Genomic DNA, 19,521 nt, shown 5'->3' on the forward strand with positions numbered 1-19,521 from the left:
AGTCCTCAAACTCTTCCAAAAAATTGGAGAGGAGGGAACTCTCCCTAACTCATTTTACAAGGCCAGCATTACTCTGACACCAAAGGCAAAAAAAAATGATATTACAAGAAAAGAAAACCATAGGTCAATATCCCTGATAAATATAGACACAAAAATTTTCTTTCTTTTTTTAAGGAAGTTGTTTTAATTCCAGTGTAGTTAACGTACAGTGTTATTTTAGTTTCAGGTGTCACAAAACATTTTCAATAAAAATATTAACAAACCAAATTCAACAGCACTTCAAAGAATAGTGCACAATGATCAAGTGGGGTTTCTCCTTGGCATGCAAGGATGGTTTGACACATGCAAATCCATAAATACGATACACCACATTAATAGAATGAAAGAAAAAGTCATAAAATCATTTCAATAGATGCAGAAAAAGCTTTCAACAAAATGCAGCATTCTTTTTCATGATAAAATCTCCGAATGAATCGGGTATAAAATATAAGAAACACAAACCATGAGAAAAAAATTGATAAATTGGATATCATCAAAATTAAAACATTTTCATTAAAAAATACCATTAAGAAAATGAAAAAGGAAGCCATAGATGGTGAGAAATTACTTGCAAGCACAGAATTAATATTGTTTGTTTTAGCATTATTTTTGTTTTGAGATATAATTCACATACCATAAAATTCACCATTTTAATGTGTAATCTCAATGGTATTTGCTATATTCACTGTGTTGTACACTATCACCACCATCTAATGCTAGAATGTTTCTGTCAACCCAAAAAGAAACTTCTTGCCTATATGCAGTTAGTCTGAATTTCCTCTCTTCCCCATCTCCTGGCAACCACTAATCTACTTTCTGTCTATAATATGTGTTCTTTTGTTTGGCTTCTCTCACTTAACACAATGTTTTCAAGGTCCCTCCATGTTGAAATAGGTAACAATACTTCATCTCTTTTTATGCCTGAATCACATTCCATTTTGGGGATATACAACATTTGTTTACCATTCCTCAGTTGGCTTGTTTCCAATTTAGGGCTATGATGAATAATGTTGCAATGAACATTAAGATACACAACTTTGTGTGGACATCTGTTATCAATTCTCTTGGGTATATGCCTAGAGGTAGAATTGCTGTATCATATGATAACTCTGTTTAACTTTGTGAGGAACTGTCAAACTGTTTTCTTTTTCCTCTTTTTTTTTTTTTTTTTTTTTTAAGTAGGCTCTACACCTAGCACGGAGCCCAACATGGGGCTTGAACTCACGACCTTAAGATCAAGACCTGAGCCAATATCAAGAGTCAGATGCTCAACCAACTGAGCCCCCAGGCGCCCCTCAAACTGTTTTCCAAAAGGGCTTCATCATTTTATATTTTCACCAGCAGTGTATGAGGGTTCCAATTTCTCTACATCCTCACCAACACGAATTGTTTATCTTTTTTATTTTAGTCACCCTAGTGGGTGTGATGTAGTATCTCACTATAGTTTTTTTTTTCTTTCTTTTTTCCCTTTACCCATCCCCCCACTCACCTCCTCTCTGGCAACCACCAGTTTGTTCTCTGTATCAAAGACTCCGTTTGTCTCTTTTTCTTTTTGTTTGTTCATTTGTTTTGTTTCTTAAATTCCACATATGAGTGAAATCATCTGGTATTTATCTTTCTCTGTCTGACTTATTTCCCTTAGCATAATACCCTCCAGGTCCATCCATGTTGTTGCAAATGGTAAGATCTCATTTTTTTATGGCTGAGTAATATTCTATTATATACATCTTCTTTATCCATTCACGTATGGATGGACACTTGGGTTGCTCCCATATCTTGGCTATTGTAAATAATGCTGCAGTAAACGTAGGGATGCATATTTCTTTTTGAAATAGCGTTTTAGTTTTCTTTGGGTAAATTCTCAGTAGTGGAATTACTGAATCACACGGTAATTCTATTTATAATTTTTTGAGGGACCTCCATACTGTTTTCCACAGTGGCTGCATCAGTTTACATTCCCACCAACAGTGCACAGGATTACTTTTTCTTCACGTCCTTGCCAACACTTGTTTCTTGAGTTTTTAATTTTAGCCATTCTGACAGGTGTTTGGTGATATCTCACTAAGGTTTTAATTTGCAACTTCCTGATGATTAGTGATATTGATCTTCTTTTCATGTGCTTATGGCCATTAGTATATCTTCTTTGGAGAAATATCTATTTTGATTTTGGCTAATTTTTAGGACAATGGTTTTCTTATTGTTGAGTTGTATTTATGTGTTGGTGTTTTTAGTGGGATGGATTGATTCGTTTACAGAGAACTGTGGTCCTCTTAAGATTATCAAAGACTATATGCTTTTCCATATACCCAGGTCCTTTCTGCATTCTTCAGTAACGTTTTAAAGTTTATTTCATATAGATCTTACACTTCTTATTATGTTTATTTCTAGTTATTTATCTTTTTATTATTGTAAATTACTCCAATGGTTCAATATTGACAACCAAAAAAGGCATTTGAAAAACTATGTGGTTCAAATTCAGGCCAAGTTTTGATCTGCAGCCTCAGATCTACCCCAGCAATTTGCTTTATAGGGAAGGACGCAGATGCCTAGAGATGTTGAGTGACTTTGTCAAGACCACACAGTGCGTAGGTAGCAGGGATAAGCACTAAAGCCCAGGTATTCTGTCTCTGTGTTTATTCTGACTCTGGATCCAGAGCTCTGCCATCTTACCAACCTCCATAAAATACGGCAAATGTTCTCACATGCATTGTGAACTCCTATTTGCTTAGGGACTGACTTCACCAATCAAGATAGGAATTAGATAAAAATTTGACAAAAGTTAGGGGAAAAAAGGAGAGTAAAACAATGGTTAAATGAGAGAAAAAGCAAAAATTTAGACACACACACACCTCAAACCCTCAAACCTCCAGAGCTTCCTGCCTATGAACCGAAAGGGGGAGTGTGAGTTTCTTGGCCTGGGTGGCAGGTGTGAGCCTTCTTAAAGGCCCCATAGTCTTCCACTTCCTGAGGAGGCAGCAGCAGAACAAAGCCAGAAGACTCCCTTGCTCTTCTGTGTCCCAGCCATGGCTGCCACAGCCTCGGCATCCTGGCACCATCCTGGGGGAAAGGACAAGATGGCGTGGAAGGTGCTGGTTATGGTGGCCTTGCTGCAGGCACAGCTCCCGGTTACAGGTAAGGCCGGACATCTCGGTGGCAAGGAGCTTCTAGAAACTCTTTGTGCGTGTGTGTGTTGGGTGGGTTGGGGGGGAATGGTGGAGGGCTAGTGAGGAACTGGTGTGTCTTTTGAATCCTGTTCTCCCTAAATCGAGGGGCGGCTGAGCAGGGAGGATCGGGCTCGATGCCGGCATCGGTCCCTCACAGCCGAGCTGGGCATCGAGTCAGAGCCAGCAGTCTGAACACACACCTGCCCCAAGGCCAGGTTTTTCCGGTGATAAAAGGAGAGAGAAAAGTCCACAGCGCGGAAGGATGGGGAGGAAGGAGGCAGAAGAGCCACGGAGGCAGGCCCAGTGTGGAGAAAAGGAGAGGGAGCATTTAACAGACGCTGGATGAGATGAAAAAATGTCAGCCAGGCCATCTTTCTCGTCTCGGCATCTTCTTTTACCCCCTTGCTGGCTCCATCCCTCAGCCCCCTTCCTTCTTCCTTTTCCAACAAAAAACTTCTCTTGTTGGTCAACCAGGGTCACAGCACTTGGATGGGGCAGGGACTAAGCAGTGGGGTCAACGAAGGAGGGAAGGGGTCTTCTTCGGGGTCCATGTCACAACACAGCTCTGTCATGGCTGCCCCCTCACCCCACGGCCCAGGGCGGCCCTGTGACACACCCACCGCAGGCTTAGTGACTCACCCACCGCCCCTCACTGCAAGGGGCTCTCCATCTGAGGCCAAAAAGCTAGAGATGCTGACAGACTTAGGGACAGATGAGAGGATGTGACCTGTTAATCACCACCAACCAACCAGCAAGAGAACTTACTCCTCACCTCGTTTGGTTCATGGGAGCTTGGCTTTTCTAGAATTCTTTCACTCCCACCATGTTTTCTAGGCCAGGTAATGAGGAGAACATGTGAAAAGAAGACAAAACAGACTGTCTCGGGGGATTGGGGCCACGGCATTTTTACAAGGAATGGGACCAGCCGTATTTGAGTCTGAAGAAACAGGGAGGGTGGTCACAGGCAAACGACCTTCCCCCACCTCACAGGTTGCTTCAGCGTGGGAGAGCGTTTAGCGACAATGGTGGGAGGGCAGGAGAGGCCCCTGGCGCTTCTGCTCCTGACAGGGAACATGGCACAGCCTCAGCTTGGTGCCTCAGGGGTTCTAAGTAATCGTGGGGTTTTCTGTAAGATCGCAGCTTTCTTCTCAGAAAAGCCTTTGTTGGGTATAAGTCACATGGCGCTGTGGGGTGAGGGCTCCAGAGCAAGCCCCAGGCAGCCCATCCTGTGTGCAGGAGACAAGAGGATCACAGAAGTCTGTGAATTCCCTGATTTCAGGGGTACAGCTGACGGCAACAGCCTCAGACCGTGGGCTTCAGGCCACAGAGATAATTCTGCTGCGCAGAGTTTCCTCACCAGGCCGTTTGTGTTGGCCTTGGGGCCAAGGTAGCAGCAAAGTAGGGTTAGAGGAGAAAAAGAGAAGTTGCTTGGGGGGTGGTGGCTGCCGAGAGCGGCAAACCAAACCCCACCCGGCAGACTAGACGGGGGCCATGCCCATTTTCACAAATGGCGGCACAGGAGGAAAAAGTTAGATTGGCTGGATTTTTCATCTTTCCATGCCCCTCGCTTTGTGGGGGTGGAGATGGACATTTCAGCTACTCTTAGAGTAGGCTTCTGGGTGAAAGTTCTTCCAAGTGTCTCGCCCAGTTGAGGGGAGCGAGGGGAGACTTGGGCCTTTAGCCCTGAGGGCTGCAAATGGCTCCACGTTGCCTTTACAACTTCGCTGGGCAGAAAGGCTGCTGACAGAATTTGAATTGAGGTCGTCTCTCTTTTCTCGCTCAGTCATCCATCTCCAAACGTTTTTTAAAAATCCACTTTTTAGTAAGATTTTTCCATTTGCCTTTTACGGAAATGCCCAGATCATGAGGATCAAAGCAAATAATGACCTAGTCCGTCTACATGAGGAGGTGCCCCTGGGTGCCCAGGCGGTCACCGGCGTCCGCGGCTGGAAGCGACAAAGGCGGTGTGCTTAACGGCACAGGCACACTGTTGCCTGCAGAGTTGTCAACTGCTCAGTCCTTATAATGCCCTACCCTACGGTGGCCAAGAATGCACCCTGTGGTTGGCGTGGCCATCGTCTCAAGGACATGCAGCTATGACACAAAATCTTGGGGAGTGCAGGCTCCCATGCTCTACTTTTAGGGAGGCAGCTGGATGTGGCGGCAAAAGTCAGGTCAAACACGGAATCCCAGTGCTGCCACTTTCCAAGCTGTGCAACCTTGGACAAGTTGCTTAACCTCTCTGGGCCTTAGTTTTCTCCCCTCTAAAGTAAGGGTAACTTTCCTTGCAGGGCTGTAAAGATGAGAAATGAATGTAATGTGCTTGATACATAGCAGACAGCCAGAACATGGAAGTAGTATTAATTATTACTATTATTACATCATGGTCTGTTTTCTTGTTCTTGATAACTAGCAACAGGAAATGGAAAGCCATGGTTAGAATTCTTAATTTGCTCTCAACTGTGTGGTAAACAGCACTGGCCATTCTCTCCATTGGTCGAAATCCAACTCATCTTCCTTCCGAGTTCTGAGCATACCCATTCTAGCACAGGAACATAGTGGTGACCCGGCAGAGCAGTGGGCCCATTCGTGAGCAAGGATCGAAGCTTTGACAGGCCACAAGATGAGGGTTAGAACGGCCATTTTTATTTTCTAAGACAACTTATTCTGTAGGGGCTGTTCCCCCAAAGGGAGAACATGCTCCAAAATATATAATATAAATAGTTAGGGGGAGGAAATGTGAGACAAAATCCAGCAGGTCGTCCCTGGTCAGGATGGCCACCCGGATTTTGAAGCTGAACGCTTGGTGTGCGTGCCCAGTGACGGGACAGCTAAATGTAAACTTCCCAAACACCAGATCGTTGCTTAAACCGCCCGGAGCTGGATGTGAGGGGAGCTTCTAAGTGATGCAGAGCAAGAGGACAAGGTTTGCCTCATTGGCATTGTCACCTGTCTCTGCTCATCCAGACGAGTGACTAACATTTTCTCCCTTGGCATTTCTCACACTTGCTGGCTTAGAGACCACAGCCGTGGCTGTGTGGGATGTCCCCCCGTCCTGGGAAGCTCTTGCTTCGGTGAATGACCACTGCTGTGTGTATTTAAGATTCTTTTTCTGTTTGCCTTTGTCTTTACAAAATTAAACTTAATGTTTACTGGATCTACGCTTTTACTTTCCAGAGTCCCCAGACATCGTGTCTCGTGTTTTATTTAGAAGGGTTAAGGCACTAACTCGGGAACTGTTTTGCATTAGAACTGTCCAAACGTGCACTTCGGGAATCCTTTTTCTCCTGAGCCGTCTTTACCTGTGGTCAGTTAATGGATCAAGTAAACAGTAGGGATCGGTCAACATAGACTTCTTCTCTGCTTGGGCCAACGTTAGTTCTTATTAACACTGAGCTGATGGTAGATTTAATCAATTTGAGCAAACATTCAGTCAATTTGGTTAAAAAATCATCACACCAGTCACTTGACACATTAGTTGAAACAAACCGTTTTGTCCTGTGGTACTGAGCCGTTCCTTCCAGCTTAAACAAAATGAGTCTATGTTCCCTGCGGGAGGGGGAGCCTCAGTCTTGCTCGGAGAGGTGTGCGGTGCTTAACCCACTGCTGGGAGCAGAGTCCACACACAATACATGCTTGTTGAATGAATTCAAAAGTGGATGAATGAAAGAAATCTAGATGTTTCCATGTGATTAACTTTAATGGTTTATTGGGTAGAGAATACATTGGCATGGCGTTATTTGGACGTTTCTTCTAGAGAACTTAGCGTTTAAATCTAAACCAAACAAAAAAACAGACGTTAAGCTGGTGGAGGGGACAGGGCAGTGTGAGTGAGCAAAATGATTCAAAATGAGTTGTGAGGATGGTTTAAGATAAAATCTGCTGTTATTAAAATTTTTGATATAAAATTTCCGATATTTGTTTGTTTTGGACCTATGAACAAGATAATTTCATATGCTTCAAATAATATTATATCTCAAAAATAAATCGATAGGCGAAAAACGTTCATTTTTCTGACTTGGCTTAAACCCTAGGGAAAGAGCAGAAAATAAACAAGGCTATCAACTGTTGGAGAATGTTGACCAATAAACTTTAAAAAAACTAATTAATGAGAGATACCAGGAGAAAAATAATTTTGTGGATTATGGCAAAAATCACAGTATCCAATTACCTCAAAATATGGAAAGAAGAAAAAAGCAGGTTTCCTAACCAGTGTAGTCTGATTTGGTCTAGGTTGCTAACTAAATGTTCCAAGTAGCTCTTGCTGTTTTTCCCTTTCTTAATTTGAGGTATTTTAATAAAAATATCATAAACTCATTTGAGGAAATTATACATCGTTTAAATCCATAATCTCACAAGCTAGCCCAATAACTTTTCATTTTGACTTCTTTGTGTTCCACTCCAATATTTTTTATAAGTGTATACATATCTTTATGTAGTTGCCATCATAAAAGCATTTCCGTGTGCTGTTTTCTCTTAGTAATCCATCGTGAGCATTTTTTTTAAAGATTTTATTTATTTATTTGACAGAGAGATAGCACAGATAGGCAGAGTGGCAGGCAGAGGGAGAGGGAGAAGCAAGCTTTCCGCTGAGCAGGGAGCCCAATGCGGGGCTCGATCCCAGGGCCCTGGGATCATGACCTGAGCTGAAGGTAGACTCTTAACTGACTGAGCCACTCAGGCACCCCATCATGAGCATTTTTTATGCCTAGCCTTCACGATTTTTTTTTTTAAGATTTTATTTACTCATTTGAGACACAGAGATACAGAGAGAGAGAGAGCATGAGCAGGGGGAGAGGCAGAGGCAGAGGGAGAAGCAGGCTTCCCACCGAGAAGGGAGCCCGATGTGGGGCTCGATCCCAGGACCCTGGGATCATGACCTGAGCCGAAGGCAGACGCTTATCCATCTGAGCCACCCAGGCGCCCCACGATTGTTTTTAATTACTATGTAAATTTCCATAGTTTATGCATTGTATTTTCCTACTCCTTTATTGTTGGACATTTGGGCTGTTTCTAATTTTTGTTATTATAGCTAATCCTGCAAGAAAATCTTTACATTCGTAGCTTTTAAAATTTCTTTTGAATTCCTTCCTTGGGCTAATTTCTCCAGGATTGACAATGAAAGGAATCGGTTAAAGTAGAAGAACATTTCGCAGGATACTTGAGGCTTCTGTTGAAAACAATTGTCAAGGAAAGAGAATTTTTTCCTAACTCTCTGACCGTCTGCAATTGTTTCGGTCTTCTCTAGAGCAGCAACATGGGGAGGGAAAGAGAGGACCATAGAACTGGAAAGATCTGAATTCAAGTGGCAGTTCCTTCCCCAGGCTTTCACTGACGGGAGCTGCCGGCCCTCAGAGCCCGTTCTTCCTCTGTAAGATGGTGGCAGTGATGTCTACCTCCTGCAGAGGATGGTGGAGCAGAAATGCCACCCAGAAGTGCTGCACGCAGAAGGTGCTCGAAAAGCAGTAGCCAATACCGTGGGGGCCTGAGTCTCCCAACCTGCAAAAGAGACAAAACGTCATTTTCCCAACGCGATAGCTGGGAACACTGGTACTGATATCTTCCTTTTCCTTTGTTGCTAAATAGCCATGCAAACTTGGGCACACAGCCCTCTCTGGGCTTTGGTTTCTCATCTGTGAGATGAGAAAGGAGAGAGCTGAACATCCCTTTCACCTACAAAATGAATTGCATGTGTTCTTGAAATTATGAAGTTTTTAAGAACATTTACTTATCAGCCCCCACCTTCTTGGTATTGGCTCACAGAATTAGGAAACTAAACTTCATGATTCCCTGCAGCTCCAAATACTTTTTTTTTTTTTTTTAATCTGGACCGCCACCTTGTCACAGTATTTTTAACTCTCTAGCGGGAGTCTCTGTTGTGAAAAACCCAAGGACAAAGTCCAACATTTTCTGGCTTGTCCCTTATGCTTGTTCATTGACTGCAGATTTATCGGGGGCCACCCAAGGACTTTGTTGGTAAGGACTGACTTGAAGAGAAAGCAGATTGCTGTCTAAAGCAGCCAAATTTGCAGTGGGGGAAATGTTAGGAGCGTCCACTGTCCACTTTGCTTGCCTGTTATGATTTGTGCTACGCAGCAACTAATTTTCAGGCTCAAGGGGAAAAAAATAAATAGGAAGCATTAGAACAAGGACAGGCAGGATCCTTGCCCCGTCCAGACCATCGGTCTCTTAATGTAGTCAGACCTTTATATTTATAAAGTGCCTTCCTACGCCTTCACTTACTTGATCCTCATCACCATCCCTATGGCAGGTGGCAGATAAAAGAGTAGGATTCTCTTTTCATAAACAAAGAAAATGAGGCTCAGAAGTTTGATGGCTTGCCTAAGAGTGGAACCAGGCCCCAAACAGTTTCTCTGATCCCTTGTTCAGGCTATGCATTCTCGAACATTCTATGCAGCCCTCTCCCACGTCCTCGCTCGTCAACTTGCAATGTCATGTGCCCTGTAACTAAGCGCTGAGGCAGACTTCTGAAGGTATTGCCTTCAGTAAGCACTTATTCCTATTTCCCTCTCAATTTTTGAAGAAATAGTTATTTTGATGCTGACTATCCTCATGTAATATGGATTTTTCGGCTGAGTTTGAAATATTTGGTTGTTAATATGGAATTACGTTTTTCTCTGGCATGTTACTATAATTCTAAACTCACATTTTCCCACAAATCTGGGAAAATCCATCTTATCCGTTTTACTCTTAATAGATATATCTATTTTGGAGCTTGTCTCGGGAGGGATGGCCACCCGTGTGCAATCAACCCGTTTCCGTGTGTGCCCGGTCTCTGCCACTGCCCTCCCTGTGTATGAAAATCAAATGGGTAAAGCAAAATTACATTAAATCATATTTGAGAGGTTTTGATTCTAAGTAATAGCCTGTAATTGATCTGTCTGATAAAAATATATCTTCATACAAGGTATGAAGTGTGTGTGAGGTTTTCTTTGTACGTGTGAGGTTTTCTAAAGGAACAGAGCCCCATTATACAGAGACTAAGTTGAGATTTTTTTTTAATGAAATCCTCAAGGAGTGGGAGGATGGCCTTTGAATGACAAATGTCTGTAATCAGTTTTCAATTATTTTTGTCGGATCTTAGCCTTGAGTCCACTTGCATCTGCTTGATCTGAGCTCAGGAAGGGCAAACCCTTTTGCTGTTGACTGGTGCAAAACAAACCAAGATAAGAAATCCGAAGCAGAGCAAAATATGTGAGGCATTAAAGAACCAAATATGTGACTATCTGTTACCTTCCCAAAGTTGCCTGGGAGGAGTGCTGGGGAAAGGAGCACTCAGGAGCTTTTGCAGGACATGTATAGGGCGCTGGGCTAAGAGTGGGTTGCCTTTGCAAATCTTAGGGTTGGGGAGGACAGCCCAGAATGTAAGCCTCCACCACCGTGTAGGATATGACAAATTGCTCCTTCTCTCTGTTGCTGTAGATTCTAGAAGCTCAGCTGTGCGCTTCTGTGTTTCCCCAGGTCCCCTCCACGGGATACTGTACTGGTTCTAAGACATAATGTGCATGACGGCCCTGAGTTAGAAACTGCCCTTTCATCATGCGGGCTGAGAGGGACGGTGGAGAATTGGAGAGAAGAGGTGTTATAGGGGAAAGAATAGAAAAGACAACCTGGGGGTGGAGGTTGCAACCTGTTGCAATAGGAGGCAGAATCACCAGAGCAAGCTGCTCCAGGGAGAAGGCAGCTGAGCCAAGTGAAGCCACCTGTGCCCAAGCCCGGTCCTACGGGTGATGGCCCAGGGTGGGTGCTGGCAAAAATCCGTGCCCGTGTGTGTTGACCCAAGAGCTCGGGGGCGGGGTGGGGAGAGGAGAAGTGCAGGGGTCTGTGCCCTAGGGTGCATGCTCGGGTGGGAGACGCCATTTGTGTATGTGTCCTGGTGTGTTCCAGTGTGTGTGTGTGTGTGTGTGCATGCTTTGGCGCCCAGCGTTCACACACTGCTGCGCCTAGTGCATGCATGTGCTCGTCTGTATGCTGATGGACAGGTCTTGTGTCTGCAGATACGTGTTTTTGTTCGGCAGCAATCAGTGATTTTGTGTGTATGGCATGTACATTTAAGGAGGTCGGCGGCAGCAGGACAGCTCTGAAGAAGGAAGGGCAAACGTTGGTTGAACTCACAGCTAGCCATCTGGGGAGGTGAATGATAGGGCTGAGATGTCACTGAGCACATTCTATGGATTCTGTGCAGAAGGGAGACAAGAAAACTTCTGTTCAAAGTAGAATCTCCAGGATCCTGGAGAGGTGGGGGTGGCCCCCTTATAGACGCAGAATCTCCAGGTCCCCCAACTTCCCTCAGGACTTTCCCATCTCCCAAGTAAGCCTGCTGTCTTTCCTTCATTCTTTCTTCCTCCCAGCTCTCTCTACTGAGAATGTGGACTATCTCATGGCCGCCTGTAGAAATCCTGTCTGCCCCCTTACAATCCAGCCCAGATGTGTGTGGCTCTCCTGGGCCCACTGTTAACATTGTTATCTGCATTAAGGTGACAAAAGAAGGTGGAAAATCTGTTGTTCTTAGAACTCAGAATTAAAAACCCAACACAAATAGTTCCCTACAGTGAGCCTTTCTCATAGTGGAAGCCCAGCACACAAATAGTTTCAGGAACACTTACCCATCAGCAGAAAATGTTGCCAGCTTCCCCAAATTCTCACCAATTCTTTCCACAGTGGCCATCTTATGAATTCTGACGAAAACAGTCAAAATGCATGTGACGCCTTTTCTTTGTTTCTGCCCTGAGAACAGAATGGCAAGCAGTCCAGTAAGGTGGTTTCTAGTGACCTACTTTGGCCATCAAGAGTTGGTTTTGTCAGACTGATAGTTATTTTTATTTTTATTTATTTTTATTTTTATTTTAAAGATTTTATTTATTTATTTGAGAGACAGAGAGAATGAGAGAGAAAGCACATGAGATGGGGGGAGGGTCAGAGGGAGAAGCAGACTCCCTGCTGAGCAGGGAGCCCGATGCGGGACTCGATCCAGGGACTCCAGGATCATGACCTGAGCCGAAGGCAGTCGCTTAACCAACTGAGCCACCCAGGCGCCCTGATAGTTATTTTTAATATCCAACTATTCAAACCATCTGGGCAGCTTCTGGACATATCAGTGAGTAAATATTAACCAAGCACCTCTCATACACCCCAAGTCAAATAAAAATCCTGCAGACGGTTGGCCAAGCAGCCCGTTGACCAGACCAGTATCTTGAAGATGCATGTTGAGTGATTGAGAGCCTATGAGTAAAAGAAAGCTTCCCTGGTCCTGTAGGTCATGTTCTCAGGTTTTATGAAAAAGTCTTAATTTGCCTACAGGCTTGTTGCTTTATGGTCTGGCCTAATTTTCATCATTTTGTGAGCCTGTGCTAATTTCCATGCTGAGTTTAGTAGCAAAGGTGGTGTGTATCTGGAGCTACCACCCAGGACTGTTTTGAGTTAGGCCAGAGAGCTTCAGAAATTCCCCCTTTGATTTCCTCAGATTAGAGAGAAATCTTTGTCTTTTCTCCCACTTAAATATCAACGCTTCAAAGCTCAGACCTATATAAAATACACAAATGCTTTCTGGACAAAATGAATCTTGTCCGTTTTCTTTGGATTTTAGTGGGAACAATAAAGATTGAGCTACAAAAGGTTGGCAAAGAGGATTATTCTTTTTCTTTCTATTAAGTGTAGAGGCTTCAAAAGAACAGCTCAGAAAGTCAAATAATTGTATCGGCTGCAGCTCACCCAACCATCTCCCTGCTGACCTGGTCTGTGAAATCCCCTTTAAAAACTTGGCCAGCTCTCACCTGCCCACGGCAAATGCTGTATTGTTAAATGTCCCCATACATAATTCCACAAGGGAGGCTGCTATAAAGCAAATTCCTTCCGTTTCAACAGAGCACCTTGTCAAGGATAGCTCTTTGGGGTGAGGGGAGGAGTGCCTCTAATTTTCAAAGCTTTGTAATCTCATCTTGGGGAGGGAGCTACTTGAAAACCAGAAATGGGTTGTGAATAAAGTTATAATCACAAACTCCTGCAATCTAAAGGGACCAGCGGGGAGGATGTGGAAGGGGAGATTTAGAGAACAGTTTTTTTTATCTTCATGGCTATTTCTTGATTTCATTGGTTTGGAAAAAACACATCCGTTAGCTTCTAGCTACGGCTCTAAACACAAGGTCTCAGACTTGGAGCTGATCTAATCCCTGGTTTGTTTTCAGACCGTAGCTTCCTCAGAAAATTCCTGTCAGCCATTTTGAAGAGCATAAAATGGCTCCTCTGGGCCAAAGGATAAAGAGAGGGTTTGGCTATTTAGGCATTTTTCATTTGGGGGTTGAACATTTTCTAGCAGCATTTAAGCCAGGAGTGATTTCAATTTAAAAAAAGAAGAAGAAATCTAACTTCCATATTGGCTAGTCATCTCAAATGCAGTACAGAGTGAGCACCCAAGGAAGCCAGGACTGTGCTCTAGGGCATCCTCTCTATGGTCCCGGATGCTCCTCCCGCAGGCTTCCTTCAAACCCCCGGTCTTTCTCCATCAAGTCTGACCCTGTGTCATCATCTATCTCTCCTACCACCTCCATTCCCTCTCTTGAAGGTTTAAAAAATCAGGGAGAATACACAAGTCACGTGTAATAGGATTTTGAATTATGCAAGTTCAAAATAATGCAATACAAAAAATTAATGTTTCCATTTGCGTGCGCTATTAAAAATAATGTGACTCTGATTTAACAATCATTCCTACGAGAAATTAATTTTGCAAAGTCGCCGGGAATGCACCTCTCACTTTGCGGAACTCCCTTGTTATCAGAAGTGGCTTGTGGTCGTCCCCTGGTTAGGTCAGGGTGGGAGCCGCGATGCTGCCAGTGAATTTTACCTTCAGCGACTGGAAGAGGACATGGAGTCTCTCTGGGAAGATTTTCTATGATCAAAGTGGGGGTGGCCTGATGTGGCCGAATCACAGGGTATTTGAACTGGGGAGGTTAGATATCTTCAAGATCCACTTCCAGATTTTACCAGAGAGGAATGATTGCCCAAGAAACCAATAAACCAGTTGAATGTCACATAGGCAGCAAGTGACAGGGTCAGTACTTGAACCAAGGACTTTTGGATTCTTGCTCGGGCTTTGAGTCCTCTGGGCCAGCAGGTTGCCCAGCTGTAAGGAAATGGTGCTTCCTGAGCTGGCCACTTGGGTCTGAGGGGCCTAGAAATAGGCATGGCACGTTGGAATAGCAACCACAAGGGAGCTCAGGTAGCTGGGTGCTGTTAGCTCAGCCTGCCCGTGAGGTCCCGATGATGGATGGCAAACTGGCCGCCTCCGTGAGCCGGAAATATACTTGGGAGAGTGTTGGTTGAATTGTTTACTAATGTAAGGATTTATTTTCTATTTTTCAATTTTATTTTTATTATTTTTAAGATCTTATTTATTTATTTGAGAGAGGGACAGAGATAGTGACAGAGAGAGCACGAGCAGGGAGGAGAGGGAGAAGCAGGCTCCCGCCGAGCAGGGAGCCCGACGCGGGGCTCGACCCCACGACCCTGAGATCATGACCTGAGCCTAAGGCAGACGCTTAACCGACTGAGCTACCCAGGCGCGCCAGGATTTCTTTTCTTATTTAGCCATTTTCATTTGTATAATTTTTCACTTGTTGAATTTGCATAGAATGAACATACATGTTTAATTTTCTTAAAGAGAGACATGCCCAGATTTTCCTTTCAGTTGTTCACCTCCCTAGTGTGGGCAGGAGTGATTCCTAGGACTTGGAAGGATTTCCCTCCCAGGGTTTTCTGTGATGCCATCTCACCTGGGATCCGCAGCCTCCTGCCTGTCACCGCATTCAGGAGGGAAAGGCAAATGCCTTCGTGTGGGTAATCAATGGCATCTCCAGCTTATCTACTGAGATTGTCCAGGACCATGGTGACCACAAGGACAGGGACCCAGTGATCGAAGATTCTGGCAGCCGAACTTGCCTCTGATCGTGATAGGGCATCTGTTAGGTGCATCTAGTTGGGGAGAGAAGATTAAAGCGAAAGAGTAATTCAAGTAAATACTCAAGTAATTTTCCTATTAGTGACGAGAGTGTGTTTTAACAATATATTTCATTGTTGGAGACATTATCAGCGATAGAGAGAAAATTCAGAGCATAGCCATGCCTTAATTCATCCTGAATGTATTTGAGCAGCACGAGGACATGTCAGATGCCGCATGTGATAAGTCCCAGCTGCTGCGCTCCTAGAACTCACACATTTCAGGGGCTCAGGGCTGGGTCTGACTGGTTTAGTAAAGTGACACGAGCTGCAGGGACAGCTAACCCTTGTGGAGAGGAACTTGCTTCGTGTGTCGTTCACATGTGTTAGGTCATCTAATCTTGTGGCCCTTTTACTGGTGTCCTCGTTTTGTAGGTGGGGAACTGAAGCCGTGGTGTGTGGCTAGCACATACACGGGCTGTGCTTTGGGCCCAGGCAGCCTGCCCCTGCCACGAACCATGTTGCTTCTGGGTGGGGGATAAACCTGACAATTCTCATGAACTTCAGGGCAGGGGGGTGGAACCGGAGGTTTGTTTGCCACGTGGAGAGGGCAGTTGCAAAGGACAGACCTGGTTGGACAGAACACAGTGTCCCCACCCGAGGAAACCAGCAAACTCACCAGTGAGTGCTCTCAGTCCCCCCCCACTGCAATCCCCAGGACCCTCACTCTGCACCCTCGGGGTGGGTCCTGGGGCGGAGAGCCTGCGGCGTCTCCCAAGTTCTCTCTATGATGGCTCAATTTACTTGCTTTGCACACTGATTGCCATTCACCATGATGTGGCTCAGCGAGGAAAGAGAGGCATGTGAACACCCAAGAAAGGCACAGGGGGCTTCGCCATCAGCATCATTAAGGGAAGGATACTCCCAGCCTAAGACATAAACATTCGTTTCCAAGCATGGTGGCTATCAAGCCCCTGCCGAAACGGGTGGCACAGATGCAGATTATGGGGTTGCTGAGCCAGCTCTGTCCCCTCCCCACCTCCGGAAAATGGAATAAGTATGTCAGAAGGGAGGGTGCCTCCCATCTCGGGAGCTCCGGGGTTGCCCTTTAGAAAAACATCGCCAGCACATTCTGCAATCTCGAAATGAATCTGAATGGTAATTCGAGAATCGGGGTTTGTTCTGGATTTTAGACAGTTCTGCCTGCTCCCGGACCTCCTCTTCCCTGCTCCAGCTCTAATGTGTCAGCGCCACGGCCGCGGGGGTCTCAACTAGCCGAGGGACTTGCTGGTAGTGGGGCGGGGGGTGGGCGGGGGGCGGGCGGCTGGGGGAAGCGGCGAGAACAAACAGTTGTGTTTCCAGGTCACAGCTGCCAGGGGGCCTCCGCTGTGAGGCAGGGTGGTCCTGGTTTTGTTCTGAGTCAAGAAATGCTTTGAACCTCTTCTCCTTGGGAAGAGTCCCTAGGAACAGGCCATTTCTCTCTGTAGCTTTCTTCAGTCTATGAGCATTTGAGAAAGTGGGTGAAGGTCCAGCCCTGACTTGCAAGGAAAGGCTATGAGAATGTGTTTTAGTCAAGAATAAGTTTTCATTCTAGTGAGACCTGTTTGTTTATGGCACAGGTGTATAGGCCGGGACTGGGGATGACCTTGATTTTCTCTGCTGTTGCAAGAAGAGTGACTGAGTGTGTGTGTGCATATGTGAGAGAATGAGGGGGTCAGGGGTGGGCAGTTAGGAGTCAGGGAAGGTACAGGAAGATGTAGTAAAAGGATATTCATGAGAGAGAAATATACTCTCATGATTCCTTTCCTCTTTTTGTTAGCAACCATTTCTCATTTTGTTACAATGTGTAACAAGGTCTTCCCTCATATGGGGGGGGGGACTGTTTCTCAGACTCTCCTCCCTTCTTCTTGGCCTTGCTTAGATCCACCTCTGCTTTGAAGCCTTTGCAGCCCACCCTAGACCGCAGTCACCCTGTCCTTCCTCAGCCTCCCGAGGCACTCACCGTCTGCCTACTCCACGGATGGTGAGGAGCATGGGTTCTGACGTCGCATTGCTGGGTTCAAACTCTACCTTCAGTGATTTTTAGCAGTATGTCTTTGGGACACCTAAAGGCTCTCTGGATCTGGCACTCGTCATCTCTGTGATGTGGGTAATAATATTTACCTCAGAGGGGTTTTGTGAGGAACAACCCCTGTAATGCATGAAAAGTGCTGGGCTTGGTGCCCAGGACCTAAGTGCTTGATAAACGCCAGCTTATAAGATCATCGTCCTGTGTTATCCTTGATTGCTGACTCATGTCATCATCTGACTCTTGTGTTATTAATTAACTTCTCATGTAGATACGCTTTGCTTTTCTAACGGAAAGATTCTTGAGGCAGGGATTCTGACGTTTGTTCCTCTGTGTTCCCTATATGCCTAAAGTATTTACCATTGGGCTCCCCCAGATGAAACCCAGTGGTTAGGCGGTGGTTAGCAAACTTTTTCTCCAGAGGACCAGATAGTAAACATTTTAGGCTTTACAGGCCATATGGTCTTTTCCGCGACTACTCCACTCTGCTGGTGTAGCACGAAAGCGCCCAGTCTGTAAACCAAGGAGCTTGGTGATGTTCTAAGAAAACTATTTACAAAACATGCAGCCACTCAGTTCTGGCCACAGGCCATACTTCGCCAATCCTTGTTAAGAGCAATGATCAGAAGTCAGATGCTTGGGTGCAAACCTACCTTCACTACTTCTTTTTTTTTTTTTTTAAAGATTTTATTTATTTATCAGAGTGAGAGAGACAGAGGCAGGCAGAGGGAGAAGCAGGCTCCTTGCTCAGCGAGGAGCCTGATGTTGGACTCGATCCCAGGACCCTGGGATCATGACCTGAGCCGAAGGCCGACATTTAACCGACTGAGCCACCCAGGCGTCCAACCTTCACTACTCTTTATGCCCAGTTTTCCACCTCTGGGGTCGAAAGGAGACCCCATCAAGAAGGGTGTGCCCACCTCTGCATGTGCCCCTCCCCTAGCACCAGGGAGACACCTGAAGTGGCCTCCTTAGGCAGCCACACAACTGAAGTGGGTGGCCGGCTTCAGGGAGCAGCAAGCACAGGTGCCAAGCTAAAAACAAAAATGGCACACGTCTTCAAGGCCGATGCCCTCTGACTGAGGTGAAATGGAAAACCCGGAGTGATTCGGCCGGTCCGAGTAATAAAAGCGATTGTTATTCTTCTCTGGTTTGCTCTGTTCACGGAGAGTTTAGTCATAAAAGTTTCTATTCTCAGGAACTCACAGCAAGCACATCACGAATGATAGTCATTCATTCTCAAAATAATTCTCCTCTGCATAACAAGACTTTACAGGCAAGAAAGGGGAGCAATTATGAGAAACCATGTGTGTCAGAATCACTACAGGTGCTTCGAGATCATCAGAGGAAAGTTCACTATGACCACGTACCGGCCACTTCTCTAATTCACAACAGAAGCTGGGTTATAAGGAAAGGGTGACATGTGCTTTTTTAAATTTTTTAATAACCCTTGAAATTGTGTTGATTTTGAAAGTGAAAATCCAGCATCCTGTCAGTTAAGGAAAGACAAAAGCAGACAAAAATTAAAGAGCTTGGATCAAAGTGGGAAGACTTACTGTAGGACAAGAAAACAGGGTGATGTCAAGACTTGTCACTTGGACTAAGTCAACCAGAGAAAGACAAGTATCGTCTGATCTCACTGATTCGTGGGATTTGAGAAACGGTGAGCAGAGGTTCATAGGGGAAGGGAGGGAAAATGAAACAAGACGAAACCAGAGAGGGAGACAAACCATAAGAGACTCTTAATCTCAGGAGACAAACTGAGGGTTGCTGGAGTGGAGGGGGGGTTGGGAGGCATGGGGTGGCTGGGTGAGGGACATTGGGGAGGCTATGTGCTATGGTGAGCGCTGTGAATTGTGTAAGACTGATGAATCACAGACCTGTACCCCTGAAACAAATAATACATTATATGTTAATAAAAAGGAAAAAAAAAAAAAGACTTCATCACTTGGAAACCAGAAAGCTGTGTCATAAATATTGTCTGCCTGATCATCCTAGCCTTCTTGTTGTAATAGGAGGTACTGTCCTCTCAGAAGCAGTAATCCCCTTTGGGACATGATTAAAATAAGTTGAATTCAATGTTTCATTTCATGCTATACAGATTATCTCTCCAGTGTAGCATAAGAAATAGGAGAATCACCCAAGAGAAACTAACATAGGCAGTGATCATGTGAGAAAATCGGGTACAGAGAATCCACCCGCTCCATGAAGGAGAAGCCTTCTGTGTGTGCGTGATCATCATCATGCAAACGATTAAGTCATACTTTGTAGTTTTGTCAAGTGCTTTTATGTAAATTA

The 19,521-nt window shown here is 45.0% G+C and overlaps 1 protein-coding gene across 2 annotated transcripts in view; it reads left to right on the top strand.

Annotated features, from left to right (window-relative positions):
- Positions 1-2,964: 2,964 nt before the first annotated feature.
- Positions 2,965-19,521, top strand: part of CD247 (CD247 molecule) — a 70,938-nt gene continuing 54,381 nt past the window's right edge. Inside the window, exon 1 of one of the 2 annotated variants that reach the window (XM_088017135.1) lies at positions 2,965-3,171. In XM_088017135.1, coding sequence (XP_087873261.1) covers positions 3,063-3,171 — 109 coding nt within the window. In that variant the 5' untranslated portion in view covers positions 2,965-3,062. The remainder of the gene's footprint in view (positions 3,172-19,521) is intronic. The other variant, XM_028111654.2, reaches the window with a different exon arrangement.

The sequence above is a fragment of the Eumetopias jubatus genome, unplaced genomic scaffold (assembly GCF_037043125.1).
Source record: "Eumetopias jubatus isolate StellerSeaLion01/CBP00866 unplaced genomic scaffold, mEumJub1_p1.0 scaffold_12, whole genome shotgun sequence".
Classification (NCBI taxonomy): domain Eukaryota; kingdom Metazoa; phylum Chordata; class Mammalia; order Carnivora; family Otariidae; genus Eumetopias; species Eumetopias jubatus.